Genomic DNA, 24,241 nt, shown 5'->3' with positions numbered 1-24,241 from the left:
AGCTGTACAAACTAAAACCTCATATTATATGCATCCCAAGTGTATTTAACACATTACCTGAGGCCAAGCTAAATTAAAATCTAGATTTTCCTTGTGTAAACTCTCAGCAACTGCCATGAATAGACAAACAATTTTTACTCAATGATGAATTTTTAGGATAGAGGTCAAGGAAAAGCAAAAAAAAGAAAAAAAAGATTCAGCTTTGGCACTCAAAATATCTTTCCACGTTTTAGAAGTGAGTTCATTGCTTCTATTTATAAACCAGTATTTTTGGTTTCAAATTGGCTGCAGGTTTCCATAATACACCTCTCAGGAAGGTACTCTCAATCCTAGTCTTTTAGGTATGCCTGGGTAGCTCAGTTTGTAAGGCATCAATTCTAGTCTTTTAGTAAGAGAAATCGAAAGGAGGACAGAAGAATCCTATTGAGCAAGAACCGAAAGAGCCTCAGGACAACCTGGGCTTATTTTGTGTTCTCCTCTTGGAACCGTCAGTAAACAAGGGATCTACAGTGGTAACAGAAGACAGACCTTCATCCAAGCAACTTTTTTAAGAGCCTACAAGGTACAAATCAGGACATGAAGGTGGGTTTGTTGATAGCCAGGAACTTATAAGAAGCAGAATTACAGAGAATCATTAGTGATTAATTTGGTCACCTCATTATCATCACTTAATATTTTGTTAAGAAGATTCTGAATTTTTCAAAATCATCTAAATAAAAAGGGTGCACTCCCAAGTCATTTCCAAAAGCAATGGGCAGAACTGAAATTCCTGTTGTAATACGGACAAATCTACTTAAACGTTATTTAAATAAACATCTATTCATAAACAGATAGTGATAAATAAAAACACTATATTCTTAAATTATATAGTCCCATACCATATATTTAGACCAAAAAAACATACCGCATATTTCTAACTCCCATACTCATATTCAAAAGACATTGATTTGGATTCTTCAAGAATAATAAAAAATTTCAACCTATTCATATCTGAAATGCAAACCATGTAATATACAAAAGTGGGTCCTTTAGATGAGTCACTAAGATGAAGAATTTAAAACACCACCAATGACCCAGCAATGACCTAGAAATGGTCAGCTAGGTGAATACCCAAGTGACATGAAAACACACATCCACACAAAAACTTGTACATGGAATGTTCACAGGAGCATTATTCATAATAGCCAAGAGTGGAAATGACCCAAATATCCATCATCTGATGAATGGATAAATACAACATACACCTATACAACGGAATACTGTTTGGCAACAAAAATGAATGATCCTCGGATACAGGATGAAGTATGTATAAACCTTGAAAACATTACAATAACTGGAAGAAGCCAGTTAGAAAAGACCATCACATATTGTATGATTCCAGTGATAGGAAATATAAGATAGGCAAATTATACGGACAGAGAGTACATTGATGGTTGCTAGGGTCCAGGGAGAGGGAAGAAAGGAGAGTGACAAGTAATGGGGATTTCTTTTTCTTTCTTCAAGGGGGCAAAACATTCTAATATTAGACTGGCGATGGCTGCATAACCCTGTGAACATACTAAATGAAACACATGGGATTATATACTTTAAATGGGCGATTTCCATTTAAGTGAATTATATCTCAATAAAGCTGTTTAAATAAGAAAAAAAACAGCAGTGGTAGTATTTCTAATTGAAAGTCTAATTCTGAATGGTAACTAAAGAGTCTACAAATGTCATCACTTACCATGAGTGAATGTCTGTTGGCTGAAAGAAGACCGGTTCCATACCCTGAGCCCAGACCACCCATCGCTCCATTATGAGAAGGTCCGATGATTCCATGCATGTCCCCGTGGCCACCAGGCATAGCTGTGGACGGGCCCACTGCATGATTCCGGAGAACGTGAATAGCATCATCCAGTCTTTCTAAACGATCTTCAATTCGGCTTTGCTGTTGGTTAACAAATGATGTGAAATTGGATTTAGTCTGAAATGCATGCATAGGTTATAGAAATAAAACTTGAGTTGACACAAATCATCCTTTGAGTTCCTGAATATATGTTTCCAATAAAATTTATTTCCTTAAAATAATAATAGATGGTGACCTTCCTAGAAAACTAGTGGAAAATGTTAACAGTATAACATAGTGTTATTTTTCATGAATGGAGTAAATTTTGTAATCTTCTAGAATATTATAATGTACATATGCTACACTGTATTTCATGAGCTTGAAAGATAATTTTGATTTATTTTAGAACAAAAATATCTATAGAATTTAAGAAACATTCTAGCAGGCTTTGGTTAAAATTTCAAAAACTTAACAATGAAAAGATGATATATTTATTGTTTCCCAATTAAATTATCTTCTTGGATGCATATTTCCTTCGTCTGCTCTATACCATTTGATACCAGGCTAAGTATCATGTCAAGGACAGGTAAATGCCTACAAACTATAATTTCTTGCTGAGTACTATCCATTTTTACTGGTGTTTCTTGCTTTCTATTTATTATCACCAGCTTAATGTGTGTATAGAGGAGCATAGGAACTCAAAATGGATACAGAAAAAACATTTAAAAAATGTTGTCAACCAAAGTGGTGTGAGATTTCAAGACTGAAGAGTCACAAAGATGTGAATTAACTGTTTACCAGGGGCTTCTAATTGATTTCAAAGCCCTTGCTCTGTATTAAATTCACTACCTTATACAATTAAATTATATAATTAAAAACCAACTAACCTTTTTTTTTTTATTATCCTACCCACTAAGATCCTAGTTCTCTGCAACTAGGAAAGTTGCTTTTTGTGAAGAAAAAGGACAAGTAGATTTGTATTAACTTTTTTTGGTATGATCATTAATGATATCAAATAAACATCTGCATACTACTCTCCAGGGTGCATTTTAAAATATGCCATCTTGGGGCACCTGAGTGGCTCAGTCAGTTGAGCGTCTGACATCAGCTCAGGTCATGATCCCATAGTTCATGGGCTCGAGCCCCACGTTGGGCTCCGTGCTGACAGCTCAGACCCTGGAGCCTACTTCCGATTCTGTGTCTCCATCTCTCTCTGCCTCTCCCCTACTTGCACTCTGTCTTTCTCTCTGTCGCTCTCAAAAGTAAATAAACATTAAAAGATTAAAAAAAAGAAAAAGCTTAAAATAAAATAAAATAAAATAAAATATGCCATCTCATTGGATCTTCATTCTCCATGTGTAAGGCAAGCAGGGAAGACATTATCCCTTCCATCCAGATATGCAAATGAGGTTCAGAGAAATTAATATTAATTAGTCCGTGTCACAATGCTGGGAAATGGTATAGTCAAGGGTTGAATCTAAGTCTTTGGACTTCAAATCTGGTGCCTCTTTGTACTAGATCATGCTACAGTCTACTTTGATTTCCAGAGGGCCATGCAAACAGATGTACTAGCTCCATCGCATGAGAAAAAACAATTTCTAATTATTTTATACTGACAGAAGGAATGTGTGTCTAATATAGTTAGTCTATGGCACAGAGCCTTCTGATTTGGTGGGCTTTGGTGTTCGGGGACCTCCCCTAAACTCCTAGTTGCTACTTATGAAATCTTTGACAAAGTCCTAAACTTTGTTGAGTCTATACCTCATAATTTATAAAAGTGGGAACAGTAATACATACTTCCACATGTAAATGTGAGCATGAAAAGAGTTAATACATGTGCCTATCATCCTTTCTGGCTCACAGCTTCCTGGCGGGGAGAGCAGTTTCTCCTTGTGAATTCCCTCGTGAGTGTTGAGAATTCAAGGGACTAAACCTATAGTTCATAACTATAAAGCTAGTCTTCATGGTTATATAGTTGCACATAACCTAGTTTTGATAGATAGGTCCCAGGGGAATAACTGATGGAGGTAAACGCTTAAGACAACTATGAGTTCTCTGGAAGTGGACTGCAGATTAATTAATTAATGTAGGCCAAGCAGGCAGTACATATGTTGTCCTAACCTGTGCCTGTCTTTATTGGCCAAAAGCATGGCTGAATTACTCCACATTACAGCAAGGAAGACCACAACCAAGGGGGAAATCCACCTTTGTATTTCCATTTTTAGACTGTCCTTAATTTAAACAGGAAGCCAAAAGGGAAGAAAGGAAATTCTGACCTGCTGCCAATCAATCAATGTTCTATCTCAAGATATGGATGAACAAAGGGAAACCCATCCCTGAAGGCTGAAGAGCTCTTTGCTGCTACCTCTCTCTACTGGATTCATATGCAACCAAATACTGCCCAGAGCAGTGTTATTTCCTGCACATTTTCAGTCACATCCACCATGACTAGAGAAAGACTACAGTGTCAGATACTGAATCATCATGGGATGAGTATTTATAATACTAATTACACTCATGGAAATTTTCAGCTACTCCCTAATGGAAGAGCAGACATTTAATGACATTATTCGATTTCTAGGAGAACCAAAGTGAACATGGAAACAGATGGTAGACTTCTTATTCAGGGAGGCGAGGAAAGCTCCGACAAGCCTGCCACTCTGGAAAGTTAGACAGAGAGAGGTGTACAGAATCTTCAAGTGTTCCGGCCATGCAGCGCAGGGGGAACTCCAGCATTTTCATATCAGGAAAAGTTATTTAATCATTGACAGGGATCCTTCCCAAAGATGGGATGGATACCACTCTCTCTCTCTAGGGGTTTTAATCTCTTACCAGGTCCTAAGTATTTGGAGCCCTGGGGCTTACAGTATCTGGGTTACAATCTACAAACAGGAACAAGTATAGTCTAATGGCTCTGGTTTGAACCACGCTTGTGTGCTTAGCATCAATCTAAAGTTCCCGTTAGTGAAACAAGAATCCTAGAGAGTCGACTAGATGCAAAAAGAGAAACATGGCATACAAAGTGGCCAGAGGAGACAGTAGCAGATGAGACTTACCAAAGAGTGTAAGGGTCCTTCATAATTAGGAGATGATGAGGCTTGTCCTCCATTTCTGGACCAAACAGCTGTGCCTGCTGGTATCAAATGGAGGTTACCATGAAATCTATATAATCTGAGAACAATCTCATGGACATTTTAAACAGTTCTCTTAGAAACAGCAATGCTGATTTTTCCTTTGTACAATAACGTAAAGACCTGTAAACTTCCCATACAGCCTTCTGGGAGAAGGAAAAAGTTTTCAATTTCAAACTTGACATAGACTCAGGATTCTCTCAGGCTTCTTCCTAAAAGGGTACATTTAGCTGGTTCTGAATTGGAGCTAGAGAATGATTCCTACTGAAGGAAAGAGATCACTAGCATGGTCAAGCCACTTTTCCGAATGCAAAGGGGGATTCTGTAACACCTTCACTCATTCAAGGCCGGTGTGTGACACCAACATTCTCTCACCAGTACAAAACAGCATTGCTACGGGTTTTAAAAATGATCCTTAAGAAGGGCAAGCCTTCCAAACTTTGTAAGGGAGTAAGATTAGTTGGCAGTGATCCACTAAACCAGGAATTTAGGAACTTAATATAACAACAGTAATAAGTAGGTAGTTTCTTCTGAAGAAAATGATTGTTTTGTGACCCACTAAACTTTATTTCTGCTACAGTAAATATTACATGTCTAACCTGCAAAATAAAAACCATATTTCAATATAAAATGATGCATACTACCTGTGGAAACTAATAATTCAAGGAAGAAAAAAATATCTATGATTTCACTGTAATCTCACGCCCTGACATGGTTAGCCTCTTACAAATCCTTTCTTCTCATCATTTCTGGGTGTGCAGGTATGTGTATTTTTATGCTAAATAAAAGGAGGACATGTTGGTCGATTACTTTTAGTGACAGAACATGGATGGAGCCAGCTATTTTCAGTGTGAAAATAGCAATTTATCTGCACATTTACATCTTCATAAAGTTCTTTCTTCCTAATGTGTGGTTTTTCATGGCGCATCAGCAGGGCCCAAAGCAGCCTGGTCTCCGTGTCTTCCACACCGAGCGCGCTGCTCAGGTTTCGGGCGTTTGCGAGGTTTTCGGGACTGATGGGTGCATCATAGCTTTCCTTTCCCCTCACGAACTGGGAAGTGGCCTCGCACCCTGGTGGGCGCTGGTTCTCGCCGAGCTCTGCCATCCCGGCAGCCCCAGCAAGTCCCATACCCGTTCTGGGCCTAAGTCTGTGCATAGGAAACATCACAGCCTCAGACTCAGATAGTCGTGCTCAAGCCTTATTAGACTCTGGACGTTTTTGGTTTTGTTTTCCCTTCAAACCATGAAACAGATGAAATCAGAGCTGCTTTGTTTGAAATGGGAAACTCGGAGCTCAGACTCCCTCTCCACCTGCCTCACTGGGCTGGATGTGGTCTCTGTTCTCCTCCGACTCCGGACACTGTCCCCAGAGCCTACCAGTATACTCCTGGCCCAGGGTCTATAATAATTCTGACCTTCCCTTTCCTTCCTGCGCCAGGGAGTGTTTCACGGCTGTTCCATTTTCCTCTTAATATCATCTCTGCTTCCTTGGAGTTTCAATTCTGTTTGGTCATGTGGACTTAAAGGTCTAGCTACCTCTCTCTGTGACCCTCTACCCGCAACGGAGGCTTGGAAAAGGCCGACATTTGGTCCCACCTAAGCCACAGCCATCACCTCTGAATTCAAGCTTTGGGCAGTCTGAAACCTCCTGTTTTTTATTTTTTTTTAAACCAAGGAACCCAGTTTATGATGGTACATGAGTGCCATACACGGAATAACAGGGGGAGCGAGGAGTCAGCATTTAGACAAGTGACTCCAGGGGCGCCTAGGTGGCTCAGTCGGTTAAGCCTCTGGCTTCGGCTCAGGTCGGATCTCACATTCGTGGGTTCAAGCCCTGCATCAGGCTCTGTGCTGACAGCTAGCTCAGGGCCTGGAGCCTGCTTCCGGTTCTGTGTCTCCTTCTCTCTCTGCCCCTCCCCCTCTCGTGCTGTCTCTCTCTGTATCAAAAATAAATAAAACATTAAAAAAAATTTAGACAAGTGACTCCACTATAGATTACACTACGGTCAGATTTCAATCAGGAATAGATGCAATTTCTTTTTTTTTTCTTTCTTCCTTCCTTCCTTCCTCCCTTCCTTTCTCTCTCTCTCTCTCTCTCTCTCTCTCTCTCTTTCTATCTTGAAGCTACATGTCTTCTTTCCAAAGAACAAAGACATGCACTGAATAGGGGCTTCTGGAAGTATTTATGGTCAAAGGGCAGTGAGTCTCTTAAATGGACCTCTGAAAAGTGAAATGTTTTACTAACATAAATCAACAACTTGTAACTTTATTATTTGAAGCCATAGGTCATGCTGATTTGTTATATGTTAAAGGCAAAAATCCCCTTTTACTCCACACAGTTATTACTTCCCAATTTATTTACAAAATTACAGTTTTCTCAAACATGCCAGTGATGTGGACTTTAAAAAGGGAATGTGGGCGTCTAAAATTTCTGTAGTAAATGATCCTTTAGAACAGTCGATATTTGATGGCTGTATAATTTACATTCATCTTCCTGTGTTAGCTGGGTTTTCTCATCGGAGAGGTCTTACTGGAGTTTATTATTCTGCTGAATATCTTCTACAGAGCTAAGAAAAGTTTAAGAAGTAAGTTTTCCATATGCCTGTGTATTCTAAAAACATCTAATTTTTAAGAAAAATTTTGGATGTAAATGGCTACACTTTCATATGGCAGCCTTTCTCTCGCACTCCTTTCCATTTGTCTGTTCGGAAATGTTATGTTTTGCGCTTTTGGAGGGAGTGAGTTTCCACCTGCCAGACCAGGAAGCAGGAGAGAGAAATCATTTTCAAAAACTGGTACCAGGATGGGATTGGGTTTAGGTACAGTACCTGAGAGAGAAGGAGGAGAGCCAACAGGAGTTGAAGGGTTTGATGAAAAGCTGTTGTTAGTGTGATCTGGAGAATAGATCTTAAAACAGTGGGGAGAAAAAAAAACAAACCCTCATTTATTAGGAATAAAGAGTCAACAATTCTTTCAATGACAAAGTGTCACTGCAATTCATCTAAAAATTACAAGTTACAAAATACATGCAACAATCAACTATAGCACCGATATTCTCAAACGAAATATTTTACGATTAATAATTTTTCAAAATAAGGATTCTAAGGTCATGTAGGATGGTGCAGACCCAACTGGACAGGGTCAGCGGATTGTACTTCTGGTCCTTTCCACCCCACGTCCTACCACCACTCTGTGCCCATGAGTAAGTCACACGAACACCCCCACCTCCCTTTCTTCCTGCATCAAAGAGTTACACAGCATCATCTCCATGATTTTTGTTCAATTTCTTCTCCATCATGATTAAGGCACTTGATGCCAAGGCATAGGGATGCCCAGATTAAATATAAACTTTTACTTAGGTCCCAGTGCTACATCAAACTTATTTTATGCTCTCAATGGTAAGGAACAACCAAGTTAGAGCAATAGATCTCCACTCACATTTGCAAATGACCATGCTTAGCTTTTGAAGACAATACCAGGTACACTGCCTCAGACAAATGAGGGGGTGGACTTGGTCACCAGTGAACATGCAAGAAATGTTCAATTCTGGCCTCCTGGAAGTGGATGGACAAGGCAATGAAGCTGAGTCCCCAAGTGCCAATGATGTAACAATTTCTCGTAGACTTCAGGTATGGAGTTATGGTCATTTTTTAAAAATGCCTTTTCCAAAGGATTTTAGACATGGCCCCTGCACAGTCTTTCTTAGCTGGTCAATGAGCACCATAGGATTTTAGAGAAAAGTAAGAAATCAAGCTAGGAAACCTGTACACCAAAAGGCCCTGAGAATATCCGCAAATCCGTAACCGAGGACTGCTTAGGGCCGCTGTGAGGAGGCAAGCTGAAGTGTCAGCCATTCGCCGCATGCTTCCGAGCGCTCTTCTCAAATCTCCCAGTAACCACTCTGCAAGAAGGCTAGCATTTCCAGACATCAGAGCTATCTGCCATTCATTTTCTACAATTCCAAATGTCCACTTCTGCTTAGAGTTCACCCTTCCACAATGGTACATGCCAAGTCCAAAGTCAATATTTCCTCACCGAAGCAAGTGCTTTCCCCAGAGCGTCTCCAGTCTGAGAGCTGCCTGCTGCCCCGCTTCCTCTATTTGCTGCAAAAACAAAAGGCAGAATATGAAAAACCAGGCAGTGAGACGTCTAACAATTTTCTATTCCTGGTCCATTTACTCACAATTTAATTGCATTTTTAATGCTAATTACAAAACATTAATCTTTAATTAGCATTAATTTGTTTGCTGAGGTAGATGTCAAATATATTCATGTTACTTTTTTTACAGATAAAATATAAACCTGACACCTTGGTTTAAAGATGGCGTGCTTCAGTTGCTGTTACCTGGCCCCCTTCTTGCTTGTGAGTAGTTAGCGGTGAGCGGGAGCGAGCGTGCGGCAAGCGCATGAACTTCCTTGCTAAGACGTACGCAGTTGTCAGGTGTCTGAGTCCGCAAAGTTTGCCTTTCCTCCCTGTTTCATCTAATCAGCTGAACTGTCTTCACAAAGAATTTATGCCTACTTTCCATTTTTTAGAAAATTTGATACCCAGCGAAACAAGGTGCCCCTCTCAGCAAAAGAAAACAGAAAGTCTGTAACAGGCCTGGCTTCCTAGGCGAGAACATATTTTTAATATTTTAAATGACACATATTCGCCACATACTCTGGTCTGTGTTTACATTAAAAAAAATCCTGAACTGTTACTCTACTAAAAATCAATAAAGGTCTCAAATTCTGGAGATAACATAAGTCTACATATTCAGGAAGTTATCTCTGTCATCTCTAACACTGGTATTTTTAACTACAAATGAGATTCTGAACCAAGTACTGTTACTAAAAAGATGTAGATTCTAGCATATAATTCAAAGCCAGCTCTATTTAACAGTGTTAATAAAACAGTGTAACATTTGGCATAGTACATTTATTAAGGCCTCAACATTAGCAAATAGACATAGTATTTAAACAAGACCTATTAAACCCAAGGAGCTGGTTTCACTATTCTGTGAAATAAGAAAAGGAAATCTTAAGTCAACTGATTAATCCAAGCAGAACTTCACTGCATACAACATAATTGAAAAGAACGAAAAATTCCCAGGCCTAACCTTGACCCAAGAAAGCACACTTTGCTGGCAAATGTGTCATCTGCCTCCAGATCTGTAAAATGTGGTAGTGGGGTCAGATCTCAAGTGGTTGAATTCTCTGCTTCTCTGGGTTATAATCCCATTCTCCTGACTTCTGCTTAGCATAGTTAAATTATGCTTGCTATTTTTGTATATTTATATGTTGGGTATGTCAGTTGGTTAATCTTTTGATGTGTGCTTGATTTGGTTAACAAAACCCACACCCATACACATTCGTTAATTACTAAAACTGAAAGAAAACTGGTAGGTGATAAAAAAGAACACAACCACCTTATGACAAAACTATTCTTTTTTTATATCACAAATTTGTAATATACAAAGTATACTGGTTATTAGTACTAAGGATTAGAGGTATAAGAGCATCTCTGAAATGAGGGTCAGACATTGAGCTAGTGGAAGGAACTCACAGATGTCAATAATATTAAAAATACTTAAGTATAAGAAATAACTGAAATGATATCTCCTGTGAAAATGAAAATTTTTGCACTGAGGAACTCTTTAAAAACAGCAAACAATTCTAAGGAGGAAATAACAAAGATTATGAAAACACAGAGAGCATTTTTTAAGCATGTAATATGGTGGCATTTGAAGGCAATAATGTACATTTTTTTCCTAGAGGCAATATTACCACAGATACCTAAAAATCAGAATTATCAGTCCAACTAATTTGTGATCTGCTTGATTAGAAAACAGATCTTTGTGAAATGGAATTTCAGAGCCACACTAGAAAAAGAATTATATTATCTAACAAAAAAACCTACATCAAAAGGGGCAAGATATTGTTTCAATTACAAATAAACGTTGCTACAGTAGTAGCTTTGAAAAGATTAATTCTTCCTTTGAACAACTTTAAAATGAGGAGGACAAATTTTTCAAAATATAATTTCATGGAAACCCATGGAAGTATTTTAGGAACATAAATGTTATACATATAGTGTAAAATCACACTTGAAGGAGATAAGATATGATCATTAGGATTACTTTTTGTAACATGAGTTTCTAAGTAACTTTCTATTAGTGACTGTTTTAGAGGGAGATACTAGGACTCAGGAACGAGAATAAAAACTAGTCAACTTCTTAGCTCATATTGTCCTGAAAATGTTTCCGAAAACTACAAAGGCTACTCGTGGAAGTCACTGGTAAGAACAGACTATTTTTTTCACATGAAGCCATTCTACCTTGCGGCAGCTGGAGGGCCAATCCTGAGGGCTTAAATTTCAAAGCAGTTTACTGGGGCCAATTTGCCCTTTCAGTTGGAATGTCTTTTGTTCTGTTCCAGGAAACGCTGGAGAAAGACACATTTTCGAGCCCTTGAACATGTTAAGCTACACGGGCCCTTCTCTTAAAGATTTCTCTTTTTATTTGTGTGACTGGTATGTCAAAAGGCATAGATAAACAGAAAGTGAATTTAAATTCTCAAATGGCATGATCTTTTTTATGCTGAGTACTAATAATAGGTCATGTTTGGCAAAACAACTTCTAATTAAACTCTGTGCTCACCAAATCCACTTTTAAGGCTTTAATGTGACGGGACTTGATTACTGTTCTAGGCCCAGGTTTCTATCAACTCACAATATTAGAAATCACCAAAATGCTCATATAATAGGAACAGAGATAAGAACGGTGTCCTTACTAGGTGAAGCATGGATTGATTCCTTGATATTTTAGCTCTAATCAACTTCTCTTGCACAAGGAAAAAAAAAAAAACAGAAACAAAACCAAATCAGTCTCTAAAGTGGTAAGGTAAATATGAATGGGAGATGGGCAGCTATTAAAAGTAACTGGAGTTCTGTAGGCCACCAGCCCCGCGAAGCATTGTTCAGACGGCTGGAACACAGGTGCTGTTGCTGGCTGGAAGATGGAGCAGAAAGAAGGGTCTGGAATCTTTGGTTTCACGGGCGGACCATCCCCGGTCTCAACCTCAGCTTCATGGAAATGGCAATTCCTATTAGAACACACCCTAATCGAAACGCCAGGATGACTGGGGACTGGCCCCTGAAAAACCAAAATTTGGAAAAATGTGTTATTCCTTTATTGCACACCCGTAACTTCAAGCCGGGAACATCGTGAAGATACAGAAGGAATAAGAAGTGGAATTCATAGGGTATTTGAAAGATAATGACTGCTTTAAAATTTAGGTTTTTCTGAATTGTGGCCAAATGACCCTTGTGTTCTTAAACTATTAGAAGCAGCATACAATGCCATGAGCTCATCTCTGTAAAGATGACAAGAGACGGAGCTTTCTAGCACGCTTCCTACACACGATTTCAGAATAAAGACTCAAATAGAGGCTATAATACCCTAATTTTTAGCAGAAGGGATTCCTAGGAATCCAAGGGGGAGGCATTGGGCCCCATGACCATGTGCAGGAAATGGACGAGAAGACTTAAATCAAACTAGTTTATTGTTCTCCGTTGGTGGTCTTTGTAACTAAGATGCCGTGTCACTGCTGGATAAAATCCATGTTACTCTTAGGCTCTGTGCCTGTTCATCACCCAACTGTATTTGAAGGCTCAAGACTCTTGCAAAAGACAGAGTGAATATTATGTGACTACTCTAATAATAAAATTACTGTGAAACCAAGTCCTCAAGGGGAAATGGACATAATGTTTCTACTAGAAAAGCCACACACTAAAATGTATCATGTCATACAAACATGTCATTGGAAGTGAAAGTTGTAAGCCAGATTAATTTCATGAACCAGATAGATATTCCCGGGTAATCTTTAGCATATGTTGCCTTAAATCAATCTTGGTAGTCTGTTCCTTCAACACTGTTTGGTTTGAGGTTTAAGAACATGGGAAGTACCATGCATTAGAAAGCAGGCCAGTTAAAGACTAATGAAACAATAATAGTTATTGTAACCATTATGTTAGTTTTATGCCCAATTCCCTCCGAGGGGAAGAGAGGGTGTGTGGCCTCAAACAACCAGGGGTCACACCCTGCGAATGTATACACATGGCGTCTCCCAGAGCGGAACTGGAGTACCGTCCTGGAGCAGTCTAGGGGAGTGTGTTAGAATGAGCAGTACTCTCAAGCCTTTTGATCAAGAAGGGACATTGGACATTGCAGATAAGAAAGAAACATGTAAACAGTAAAATACATGAGGCTGCTGCGCTTAGAGATTTCTATCCTCTAGAGGCTGATATCTGATAGCTTACTACATACCCTCTGTGTGCGTGCTCGCGTGCAGAGGTGCTGGACTGGACGGCTTGGGGGATACACCCAGCAGCATTACATCCAAAGAGTTTCGGGAACAAGGTTAAAAGGCTCTGATGATGGTTAACTCTGGAAGACCCTGGATTTAGCTCCTCTCTCTCACTGGGGACGATACCAGTTGAATTACTAAGAGTCATGCTGTGTCCCATGCATTATATACATATAATTCTAGGGAGCCTAATACACGCTTCCAATTCGCAAATGTCTAATGTCATCTCTAGAGTTTGCTGGGAGGCTGCAGAGGAAAGTGGCAGAATATATGCCACAAGTAAAATAACCTACAATTTGCTCGAAAATCTATGGATGAATGTGTCATTAAAAAAAAATCCTGTCATTATAATCTGGGTAAATTTTGTCTTTCTTAAGCACTTCTCAAAAAATGATACTGGGCATTAAAGGGCAAAAGAAAACAAAACAAGAAACAGTGACTGCTCTACCAAGTCAAACACAAGCCATCTGAAACCGTGGTGAGCATCTTTCATCTTTGAAATGCAGAGGACAGAACCAGGGGCAAAGGGGCGATGCCTCCAGGGGGCTCCCTTCTGTGGGTTCTGAGCTTACATCTCACACCACGTGCATTTTGTTGTTCTAGGATCAGGTCAGGACATTCACTGACTTCCAGGAAGACACATCATAACATGAATCTCAGAAGTGGGGCAATGGTCTAAACTGAAAACGCAGCTTCCTAAGACATCAATGCCATTTATGAAAAGATTGCTTTGCCTTGCACTTTTTTACCAAGAAAACTTGAAAAATGTGATGTCCATGTGTTAGTGCTTGACCCCCATTCTTACGGCATTAGTATTGCTTATAGTCATTTTCTACAGAATCATGTGTGTAATCTCAAACATGTGTCAGGCTATGTGTTCCCTATTTACCAATTATTTAATTAGCTCTGTTTGTTCTTTGAGATACAGGCAACGTAATAGTTCTTTATTTCCTGCATTTCAGAGTGAGTGAGTATATGCCAAATATTTTCAAAAGTCTACAGATGTGTCCTATTAATCCATACTGTTTGTTAGGGAAGTATCACTAACATCAGAAGAGAAATCTTCTCTTCTTGTTATGTAGACATGCTGCCATCCCTGACTTCTACCACACTCTGAAAATCCATCCAAGGCCTAAGAAAATTAAAGTGTGAAGAAACATGAGCCATTTGACAGCATGCAATACTAGGGCTTATTACCATATTTAAATTTTCCTCTGTATTTTAATGTAAGAAATTAGAGGGCATATTATTTTAAGAAAGAACATTCTAGAATGTTCTCCCTTAACATAATCCTTAAGTAATAACTGCATTTATGCAAGTTAATAAAGGTCTGTTCCTCCAAAAAGTTGAATTGCCATGTCTACTTATTTCCTGAAAAGATTATAAAGCTTTCTCACATTCTGCTAATAGATTTTGACAAGTACACCCATAATTACAGAATAATTTAGGTAATAAAGTTATTCTTACAAACCTTTTTCTGTCTTTTTTTAAGAATAACTTAACTGGGAAATCCCATACTTTTCCCTTTAAAATTAAACCTCTTTATTATGGCCTGGACCTCCCTTCCACTTAAACAGGGCTCTATATAGGGTCTATGTACCAAGTTCACTCCCTCTTTGGTATAGAGTTGGGCCCGTCAGGATGCAGCAGTCACCTACCACCCCACGCTGTCCAGAAAAGATGAAGAGGAGAGCAGACATTCCTTTCCGTCCACAGGCTAATGATGAGTCAGCCATCATAAGTAAAGCAAATCTCATTCCCACTGAGACTTGTGGCCATGCTGACCACAGCTCATGGAAAATGATTATTCCATCTTGTAACATCTCTTTCTTCCCGAGTTGTGGTGCCTCTCTCCCAGAAAGACTGTTTTGTAAATCAATCAACAAATTCTTTTTTTTCAGACAATGCCTGAGTATGTTTTCCTCAACTCAAGCTTTTGCTCCACCTTTATACCTTCCTAAAAAAGAAAATTACTCAAACCACAAGTACACAGGAAATCTGCCGTGTAAGAGGATGAATGACCGGTCATCTTTCTTTATAACTAGACCTTATGACTGTAGAAAGGGGCTTTCCATTTGTCAAACCACACTGAAGTGAAATATGCTTTCCTCACTCTTTCAGTTCTGCACTTCTTTCTTTCTTCTTGTTTTTCAAATCTGCCAAAACTGCATTGAGAGCTAACCCAACTTCCCCATGTGACCTCTGTCCATTGCTCTCCAAGGTCAAACTGATACAACACATTTGTAGAAGCTTTGTTATGAAAAGTTACAAAAATGGAAACTCTTGTCAATTTGCTTCTTGGTGAGACATGATAGTGAAGGGCTGCTAGGTGGTACATCTCAAGTGTGAAATATATTACTGAATAAGCAGGGAGTGTATTATTTAGGCAGAATTATATTTGCAACATTTCAAAGCACATCTCTTCCCTTTCATCAAAAACGCTCCCAGATAAGTGATTCACACCACTTTCCCAAGTCCTATGGACTCCCTAAAGAAAATGAAAATCTGCAAAGAGTTAAGGGGAATAAGTGGCAGGATTACTCTGCCACACATTCTTCTCTTTAAAACGAACAGTTCATGTTCTCATCAGTGGCCTAGTGGAAGGGATCTTGAGGCCAAGCAAGGTGTGAGTCTGAGCTAGTACCAGAGTAGTAGCAACCAGTGAAGTCTGAGGTTTTATGAAACCCTGGCACACCAGGCTGGGCTGCTCCTCACGATAGTGGAATTGTTGAAGGTGCATTAGTAAAGGGGTACCTGCCACCTCCCCAGCCAGGACTCTTTCCTCCAGGGGCAGCTGGACACCTGCCTAGCTCCTCCCTCCAGGGGACAACACTGGTGGAGGAGTCACCCGTCTAAGGAGAGAATCACAATGGACATCATGAAAAACCAGGGGATGATGGTTGAGTACATTTGGCAGCAGAGCTCTGCTTGGGCCTCGGCTCATTAGTAAATTTGCTTGAGAGAAAGCCGTAAATGCCTTCTGGCCCACTGATGTCCAGCGTCTCTCTCCAGTAAGCGAGGAAATGTTCCTTTTCCTCTGAAAGACTCCAAGATGCCACACTCTCCATGAGGTGAAGCCATCTATTTATTAATAATCTCCTGTGAATTTCATAGGAGCTAGTCTTCAGAAGACTGTGGTAGGTCTTGGGAAGTGGTCAATAACTACTATTAAGAGTAGTTTGGCACTTTGTCTTGAATGTTCATTTTGCTCACTGTTTGGAAGTGTGAGAAGCAAGGTGGTTTAGATCTATTTAAACCCTTGTTCAATCTACTAGCTCACAATGAACAAAGTAGCCTGATTTCAGTTTCTTATGACAAAAAAAAAGTGATTACGGCCACGCCAATGCCTATTTCTGTTTGGTTCATGTATTTTCATTCAGTTACGTGACAGATATTCATTGCCTGATGGCCGTTCAATGATGAGGAGAAAAAAGAGGGCCTATATCATCAGGCCGCGACACTGACTGTCGGCGTCAGAATCGACATTTCCATGACTCACCCATTATACTGTCTGTCCCGTTGGCAGGAGGCGTACAGGAAGAGGTGCTGTAATGGTTTGTGCCACTGCGATGGAAAGTGGACATCGGAGGAAGACTGGAATTGATGTCTGCTGAGGAGTGTGATGGATAGCTCTGTAGCAGGAAGCAGAAAAAAGAGGCCATATTCAACCATAAAATACCTAGTGGGTTAGGTTTCTAATACCTCTTTCAGAACTCTTCATTTTCAGGAGACAGCTCTTAGAATTTCAAAATATCCAAGTGTATATCTTGCTTACCTCTGACAGCTTTCATTTTTCAAAGAATAAAATGCAAAGACACACAGTTGCTTGGGTCTGCATCAACTGTGGGGGACTACAATGGCAATACAGGACAGTGAGAAATGGTCACAGCCTCCCTGCATCTAAAAATTACTGCTTAAAACTATCTTTGAGGTTTCAGCCATGTAAAAGACCATTTCTACTCTTAATTGTTTTGTACAAACTGGTGATCAAGTAAGAAAGATTCCATGGTACAATGACTAAAACAATATCATGACCCACGGGGTTGACATCACACTCCATCCTGAACTTCTGGACATTAAATGGCAAAAACAGCCAGTCTCAAATCCTCCTCCTGCAAAACTGGATCACCTTTCTGAATTCTAGCAAGAACAAAATAGCAAATGAAAAATTTGAAAAGTACCAATGATTAAGTATCTTTATAAATGTCAGTATGGAAAAAAATATCAATGACTCTATTGAATTAAACTGGAATGAAACAAGCTGAGAAGGACTGATTTGATTTGAGTTCTTTCTTTATATGTCCTCCCCATTAGCAATCTACCATATGGGTGACTATGAAAAAGGAACATCTTTACAGAATCATTTGGTTTAAGTTTGGTTTTGAGTTCAATTATTATCCTGATTGTCAAAATAAGCTGCTTTTCTTGGGGCATCACAGAAAGTCACTCTCACGGGCATCTGAATATGTTACAGACCTGTAAAGGAAATCTATTTTGGCTAAGATACATTTATTTCTTATATGTAATATATTAATCAGCTATGGATCTTTATTACATCATTAGTGGAGACTGTATTAAAATTAAAGATTGAACATGATGCTAAAAGTCAGGGGTGCTTAAAGCCCAGGCATTTATACATAGGAGTAAAACCCTGGTGTCTTGGTATTTCTGTATTAATTCTGTGAGGCTCATCTTGGGTTCTATCTCTCCCTTTAGCATTCCTTCTAACTTCCAACTCTTGCCCAATCTTTTTTTTCTGAATCCCTAATGCACTCAATGTTCTGTGCTGTGCCATTCAGCACTTAGTTATGTGCTACCTTTCACTGCTTTCTCTCAAGTGCATTCCCACCAATACTGTTAACTTCTTAAGAGGAAATAGAGCTTATACCGGAGCATCCCATAGCTCATGGCTGAGTGCTGAGCACATAATTATTCTATATACTCAATGAACAAGTGGTTACTGGTTGGCATTTAATAAATAATGAACTGAAATACTACTCACCTAAGAGAGATCTAAACAGTCTATAAAATGAACCTATGTTAGATCTGCCAATGACATGGTGGATGCCTTTGAAAATATTATCTCTACATACATATTACCTCTACATAAAATAGTCCAACTGAAAGGTCAACTTCAGTGAAAAAGGGGAGATGATACCCTTACCTTTCCAAGTACCCAGGAAAATCTTTCAAACTTTTTAATTTCATTGGTCTCTTTGTTTGACCCCAAAATTCCTTAGGCCACCTGTTAAGCTCATTTCTACTTGCTCCTTACAAAATACCCCAAGTTGTCCATGAAATTTTCTCTGAATAACAAAGAATGGGCCCAATCCATAGTCCACCTAACCCAAAGACTGGATGAGTCACAGAACACAAACTTACAACAATTATCTCTGCTCAAGAGCTAAAAACTATAATAAAGTAGAGAAAAAGAAACTGAACACAGAAGGAGGAAATTGAAAGAGATGGTTTGCCTTCCTTTGTACACAGTGCTATTCTCTGCTGAATTTATGAAGAATACAGAAACCTTACAATCAGTCTCAGATATGCAAAAATCAAAACAGAGGAAAAGAATTTTGAAAAATATTTAAATGAGTATATAATCACAGGGTGAAACAGGAAGAAGATTATCACATCAGGGAAAATCTCTAGACACTTTTCACCTGGTGTAAAATAGGCAGTAATTCAAGATTTGACAGAGGGTTAATCCTGAGTTTAGAGAATGACAGAAAACGTCCCATCCCGTAGGTCTTTATGGGAAAACCAATGCAATCCACGCAGAGTATTTAGGGACCATCGATGACAGGTCCCCTCACCCTCTCTTACTCCAGCTATTGATACCGTGTGCCCTACTTGCTATGCATGGAAAGGGGAGACTGAAAAAGAGCTACACTTTACATGCCCACTGTTCAATTATTTTTACTTATGATACCCAATTATAGCATATTTGGAGCCTTCTGACAAAGTACTGAATATGTTTCTATTAGTGATGTTTTTAGCAACTTATGGGTTGATAATTCAAAGATTAGAAAATAATTGGTGGCACATACAAAGAATAAAATCATGCTTTGGGCTAAGGCAAGGTTTCACCATGCCGGCACCATTAAGCTTTTGTGCCAGATTAATCTTTGTTGTGGGAGGTAATCCTATGCACTGTAGTATGTGTACCGGCATCCATGCCTCTATGTGCTAGATTCCCATATCTCCTACTCCCCAGCTGTAACATCCACAAACATCTTCAGACGTTTCCAAACATTCCCTGAGGGGGTCAAATCACACCTACTTGAGAATCACTGGGATAAGGGTTTATGTTACAAAAAATAAAAGAACTTTTCCTTTATAATAAAATTCCAGACTCCTGGGACTATTTCACTCTGTGATGCAAAGACCATGCCTAAACCATGCCAGACAGAGGACTCTATCCTATTTCTAAACAGAACTCTGCCAAGACATTACAAACTTAAATCGTCTGCAACAACCCATTCCAAAGCTTAACCACAAACTCCATTCTTCTGAGTGATTCTTTCTGTATGTACATTTGTGACACAGTAGTGATTAGCTGTGAGATCGTGTTGTAGAGGCTGAAACCGTAAAGATTTCAAGAATCAAACTTGGTGACTTGACAGTTGCTACTGAAATGTGTGGATTTTAGGCTCTACACATCCTAATACAACATGGTATAAAGTGATGAAGGCAGTAACATTTCTAAAATGTTATACCTTTACAGACAATACTGGTTTGGCCCAATAATGCCCCCAAATCACTTCTTTTTTCCATGCTATTCTTTTTGTTCTGTATGAGACTGGCCAAAATCTACAGGCAAAAATTGGGAGGAATTACCATTATTTTCAAGTGAAAAGACACTACGTGCCTATTGCATACGCACATTTTTCTTAATCAGTGTCAGATTTCTGAAAGGCATTTCAATGAGAGATTTTCAAATGGCTGAATACTGAAATTACAATGATTACTAGATGTAACAATCCAACAGTTTCCTTACCAGTGAGAGAATTCATTAGGATACATTACCAGAGACCTAATTCATTTACCATTTTTAAAAACAAACCCTTAATCTCAAAGATCTGCTAAATAATCATGTTTAAGAATGAAAACCCCAGGTTCTATGACAGATAAATGACATTACAAAGACAGCATCTGATACAACCTGTTGGTCTATTGCTTGAAAATAATCTTTCTTCCTGGTTGACAATATTGTTTTAGTTTTTAAGGTTTTCAGCAAATTTTTTTTCTAAAGGGAATGTAGTTGGTTTCCTTTTGAAAATTACACTTCTTATGCATTTGAGCATATTTTAAGGATACCTTTGCCTATGCAGTGAATTTGGGATAATCTCAAACCATCTACATCAAAATTCTACAGCACGACAGGGAAAGAGGAAAGAAAGAAAGACAGAAAGAAAGGATGGACAAAAATAAATGTCAAATGAACGACTCTTAGAAGGACTGACATTCCATGTTATGTTAGTACACTGCTCACTCTTTGTTTGTAATAAAAATGTTGCTTGCTCATAGGACACACGAAGGTTTGATCATGAGTTCTTTAGGGAAGTGGAAAATGATGATGGGAAATAAAGATGTTGGCCAAAAAGAAATTCTAGTACAATAATAGTTGATATTCTCTAAGTGTTTATTCTAATACCTGAAAGGAGGTGAGAGAAGATGAAACATGCAAATTAGCTGCTATTTACTGAAGATGTGCTCAAAGTTGAGATAGTTTGATTTATAGATGATAAAACTTGGCAGATGATATAAATCATCTCCATCATTTGCCTCTCATTAACAGACAGGCTAACTGACCATAGCCTCTCTATCACTGGACAGAGGATATCAAGGATATCAGAAACTGTAACTTCTGGAATGTTTTTATGTTGTCAGAATGGTATAGAAGTCACCTTTTCTATCTCTCTAGTGGTTGAGCAAAAGAGAAGAAAGACCACAGAAATCCCAAAAGTACTATTTCTTATAGCAGAACAGAGAAAGACACATGAATCTGGTGTTAGGAGAAGAAAAAGGGGCAACTTCAAGATGAAGAGCAGTGACGCAGGCACCACGAAGGATCACTGGGTAGGCCACACCCCTTCTGCATTTGTAGGATTATAGCTTAGTACATTTTTAAAGCTGTAGTAGTGCACCAGAGGTCAGTGCCACCTCACCTGCATCTCAAACTTAACTCATGATCTAGAAGCAGTCTTTCCTCCATATAATGAAGAGACTTAAGTTCAGGAGTGGATTCTGGGCTGTGGGAGTTTTTGAGGCTAGAAAAGATCAGATGACCAGATGAACTGCTGCTTCCGTCAAGATCAAGGGCCACATTAGGATGGGCAAGTGTAGGCAATGGGTGGAGTGGCCGCTCCAGTAATGAAAACGAGGTAACATTCTATAGCTCAGCACTTTTCAACTGAGTCAGGCAAGGGAGTATCAGGGGGAGGTTGGGGAGGATGGAGGTACAGCTAAGCTACTGAGCATTGGGAATCCCATCTAGACGGAACCCCCATGGTTGCTGTTTCTAGTGGACTGGATGGGAAATAGGAACTCTCTCCTCTGGGTGTGGCACCAAGGGTCAAAGCTGTCATCGGGGACAGAAGCCGGCAGAGGCAGTGGAAAAACCCATGGGAGATACAGCACACCTGCTCTCAGTCTACTGACTGTCACTCTACTCCTTGCAGTATATTGTTCAAAACTACAGACAGCAAATAAACAAGGATCCACCATGGCTGGAATTCTGCAACTCAAATACAGTGTATCTTTATGTGCCCAAGGAGCCCAACACTGTCCTTAAGAAAGCACAGAATAAGACACAATAAACGGAAGAACAGTGGCAAAGAGAATCCAGAAAGGGCTCACAAAGGTATTGTGATTCAGGTATGCTTTTGGTCACAGAAATGACATAAGAACGATGGGTGTGTACCACTTTAACGTGCATTTACAGAGTCCTTGTGCGCGCGCACGGAAAGACAGAGGATGAGATTGCAGAAACTCGCTGTGCTGTGTCCAGAACCATGTGAATGTGCCCTTACCAAACGTTCGTGTGGATGCAGGCTACAGTAGCTGCTAGACTGTGGAATATGAGAAGAATTGCCCAACATTCCTCCGTAGCCAGGCTGATTCATCCCACTGGAGGAGCTCCAAGGGTCACTGCTGTGATGGCCATCTGTAAAGGACAAAGAACACCATGACTTTTCTGAGGCATTCAGCCTTGCCTCACAGAACAGGGTTTTTTCAGAGACTTGAAAATGGCTGCTTGGTCTGTATCCGTCTTTGTGCTGTTTCACTGATTACATCAGAAGACAGTCATCCTCATTTTTTCCCAAGTGGCTCTATATCGCCAAAAAAATGTAAATATTTACCATAGGCAGTGTTCTTAGTAAAAATGCAGCTATAAGAGAACAACACAACACAGTTCTATGTAGAATTATACCAACTCTGCAAGGTAAACAATACTAAAGAAACAATTTCTTACAAGTCCCCTGACCTCTTTTTCTACCAAAACTAAACGTTAAATTGTGCCTAAATTTCATGGTGAAAATAAAATTCTTGACATGTCACAGAGTTGGTAAGTTCACAAGTTTTAAAAGCATATGAAGAAATAAGTAATGATGAAAAAGAACATCTCAGATTTAAGAGATCAGATCTCTTTTTCTTAACATAGATAGAATTAAAGTTGAAATTGTATTATGGGAACAGGAGTCTCAGATATATAGTTCTGAATTTTCTTTTTTAGCTTTTCTTTTTTGGTACATAGCTCTATAGCTACCTTGAGCCTCGGCAGCCACGGAAAGGGTACACACCTATCATAAGTTAAATACTCTGCTACAGACAATTTTGAGAGGTTCTGGATTTTATAAAACTATACGTTAAAAAGAGGTTTAAAAGCATATGGTCATTATATGAAATACCGTCCTATATTAAGTTAATTTTTTGTTAACACTGTATTAAAAACATTTTTATCGATTCTTTTTCTTTTCTGGGTCTATTGGCCTAGAGGTTACTATTAGACATCACTATGTTTGGCTGTGTTTCTCAGATGAAGGTGGTCCGTGAGAGGGGAGAGAAAAATCTATGTTGTTGTTGAATTCAAAGTTTCCCTTCTTCTAACAGTTTAACTGCAATTATTGAACACCAGCTGCATACCAGACCATTAGCTAGGTCACAGCACAGCAAATATTGCCTCCTTGAAAATATGATTATTTTAACAGATCTATGTGTTATCTAGTACAAATCTTTTGAAAATTTAAGCAATATGCTGGTTAAATTTGTCACCACACCCCACAAAAGTCTTTTTCACTGAGATTTCAAATGCAGAAACTAGAATTCCCAAAACTGGAACAGTTTCAAAACAAGGAGGAATGACCAGCAGATTTCTTTAAAAAAAAAAAAATCATGTCTGTGATTTTGACAACTTAAGGGTGTTAATTAGAGGGTGGAAATTCAAGTGAAAACTGAGAGGTCACACAGTAGTGAGTTGGAAATATGCTCCTGACAGTCTCTGAGTATCTTTCACCTGCACTGTCTCTTTAAGACCTGATTCCTCCAGGCACCAGTCCCCCCCTCACTGCAGGAAGCGGATGGGATACTGTTTCGGTGATCATAATGTGAAAACATAGGGCTTTCAAAAAGTTATTATTCATGTACCTAAGGTTCAGCCTTCAGGCATGGAAGTTTAGATGTCACCTTAAATTCAAATACAAAGTTAAGGCCCTACATTTCAAATAGATGGCATCAATGACAAATAAATTGAGAATGTGTATCACTGAATGAGCCCCTCCTGAAACATTCTGACAGCATGATGCAGTATAAGGAAATACATTTAGGATTTGTTAACACACAACACTCTACTCAATGCAGTCTTACAAAAATACATACTTTACATAAATTATGCTTTTCACAGTAAATTAATATTTATCACATCTCATGA

At 39.1% G+C, this 24,241-nt stretch overlaps 1 protein-coding gene across 17 annotated transcripts in view; it reads right to left on the bottom strand.

Annotated features, from left to right (window-relative positions):
• The window catches only part of TCF4 (transcription factor 4), a 350,902-nt gene that overhangs the window by 25,505 nt on the left and 301,156 nt on the right, over positions 1-24,241 (bottom strand). For 12 of the 17 annotated variants that reach the window (XM_029921438.1, XM_029921434.1, XM_029921441.1 and 9 more), the window contains 6 exons: positions 22,344-22,477; positions 16,808-16,940; positions 8,995-9,062; positions 7,788-7,866; positions 4,885-4,961; positions 1,727-1,930 (listed from right to left, as the gene is read on the bottom strand). In XM_029921438.1, coding sequence (XP_029777298.1) covers positions 1,727-1,930; positions 4,885-4,961; positions 7,788-7,866; positions 8,995-9,062; positions 16,808-16,940; positions 22,344-22,477 — 695 coding nt within the window. The remainder of the gene's footprint in view (positions 1-1,726; positions 1,931-4,884; positions 4,962-7,787; positions 7,867-8,994; positions 9,063-16,807; positions 16,941-22,343; positions 22,478-24,241) is intronic. The other 5 variants (XM_029921450.1, XM_029921440.1, XM_029921443.1 and 2 more) reach the window with 1 other exon arrangement.

Source organism: Suricata suricatta, chromosome 14, assembly GCF_006229205.1.
Source record: "Suricata suricatta isolate VVHF042 chromosome 14, meerkat_22Aug2017_6uvM2_HiC, whole genome shotgun sequence".
Classification (NCBI taxonomy): Eukaryota; Metazoa; Chordata; class Mammalia; order Carnivora; family Herpestidae; genus Suricata; species Suricata suricatta.
Note: the sequence above shows the minus strand (reverse complement) of the source record. Positions and strands in the feature narration are given on the sequence as shown.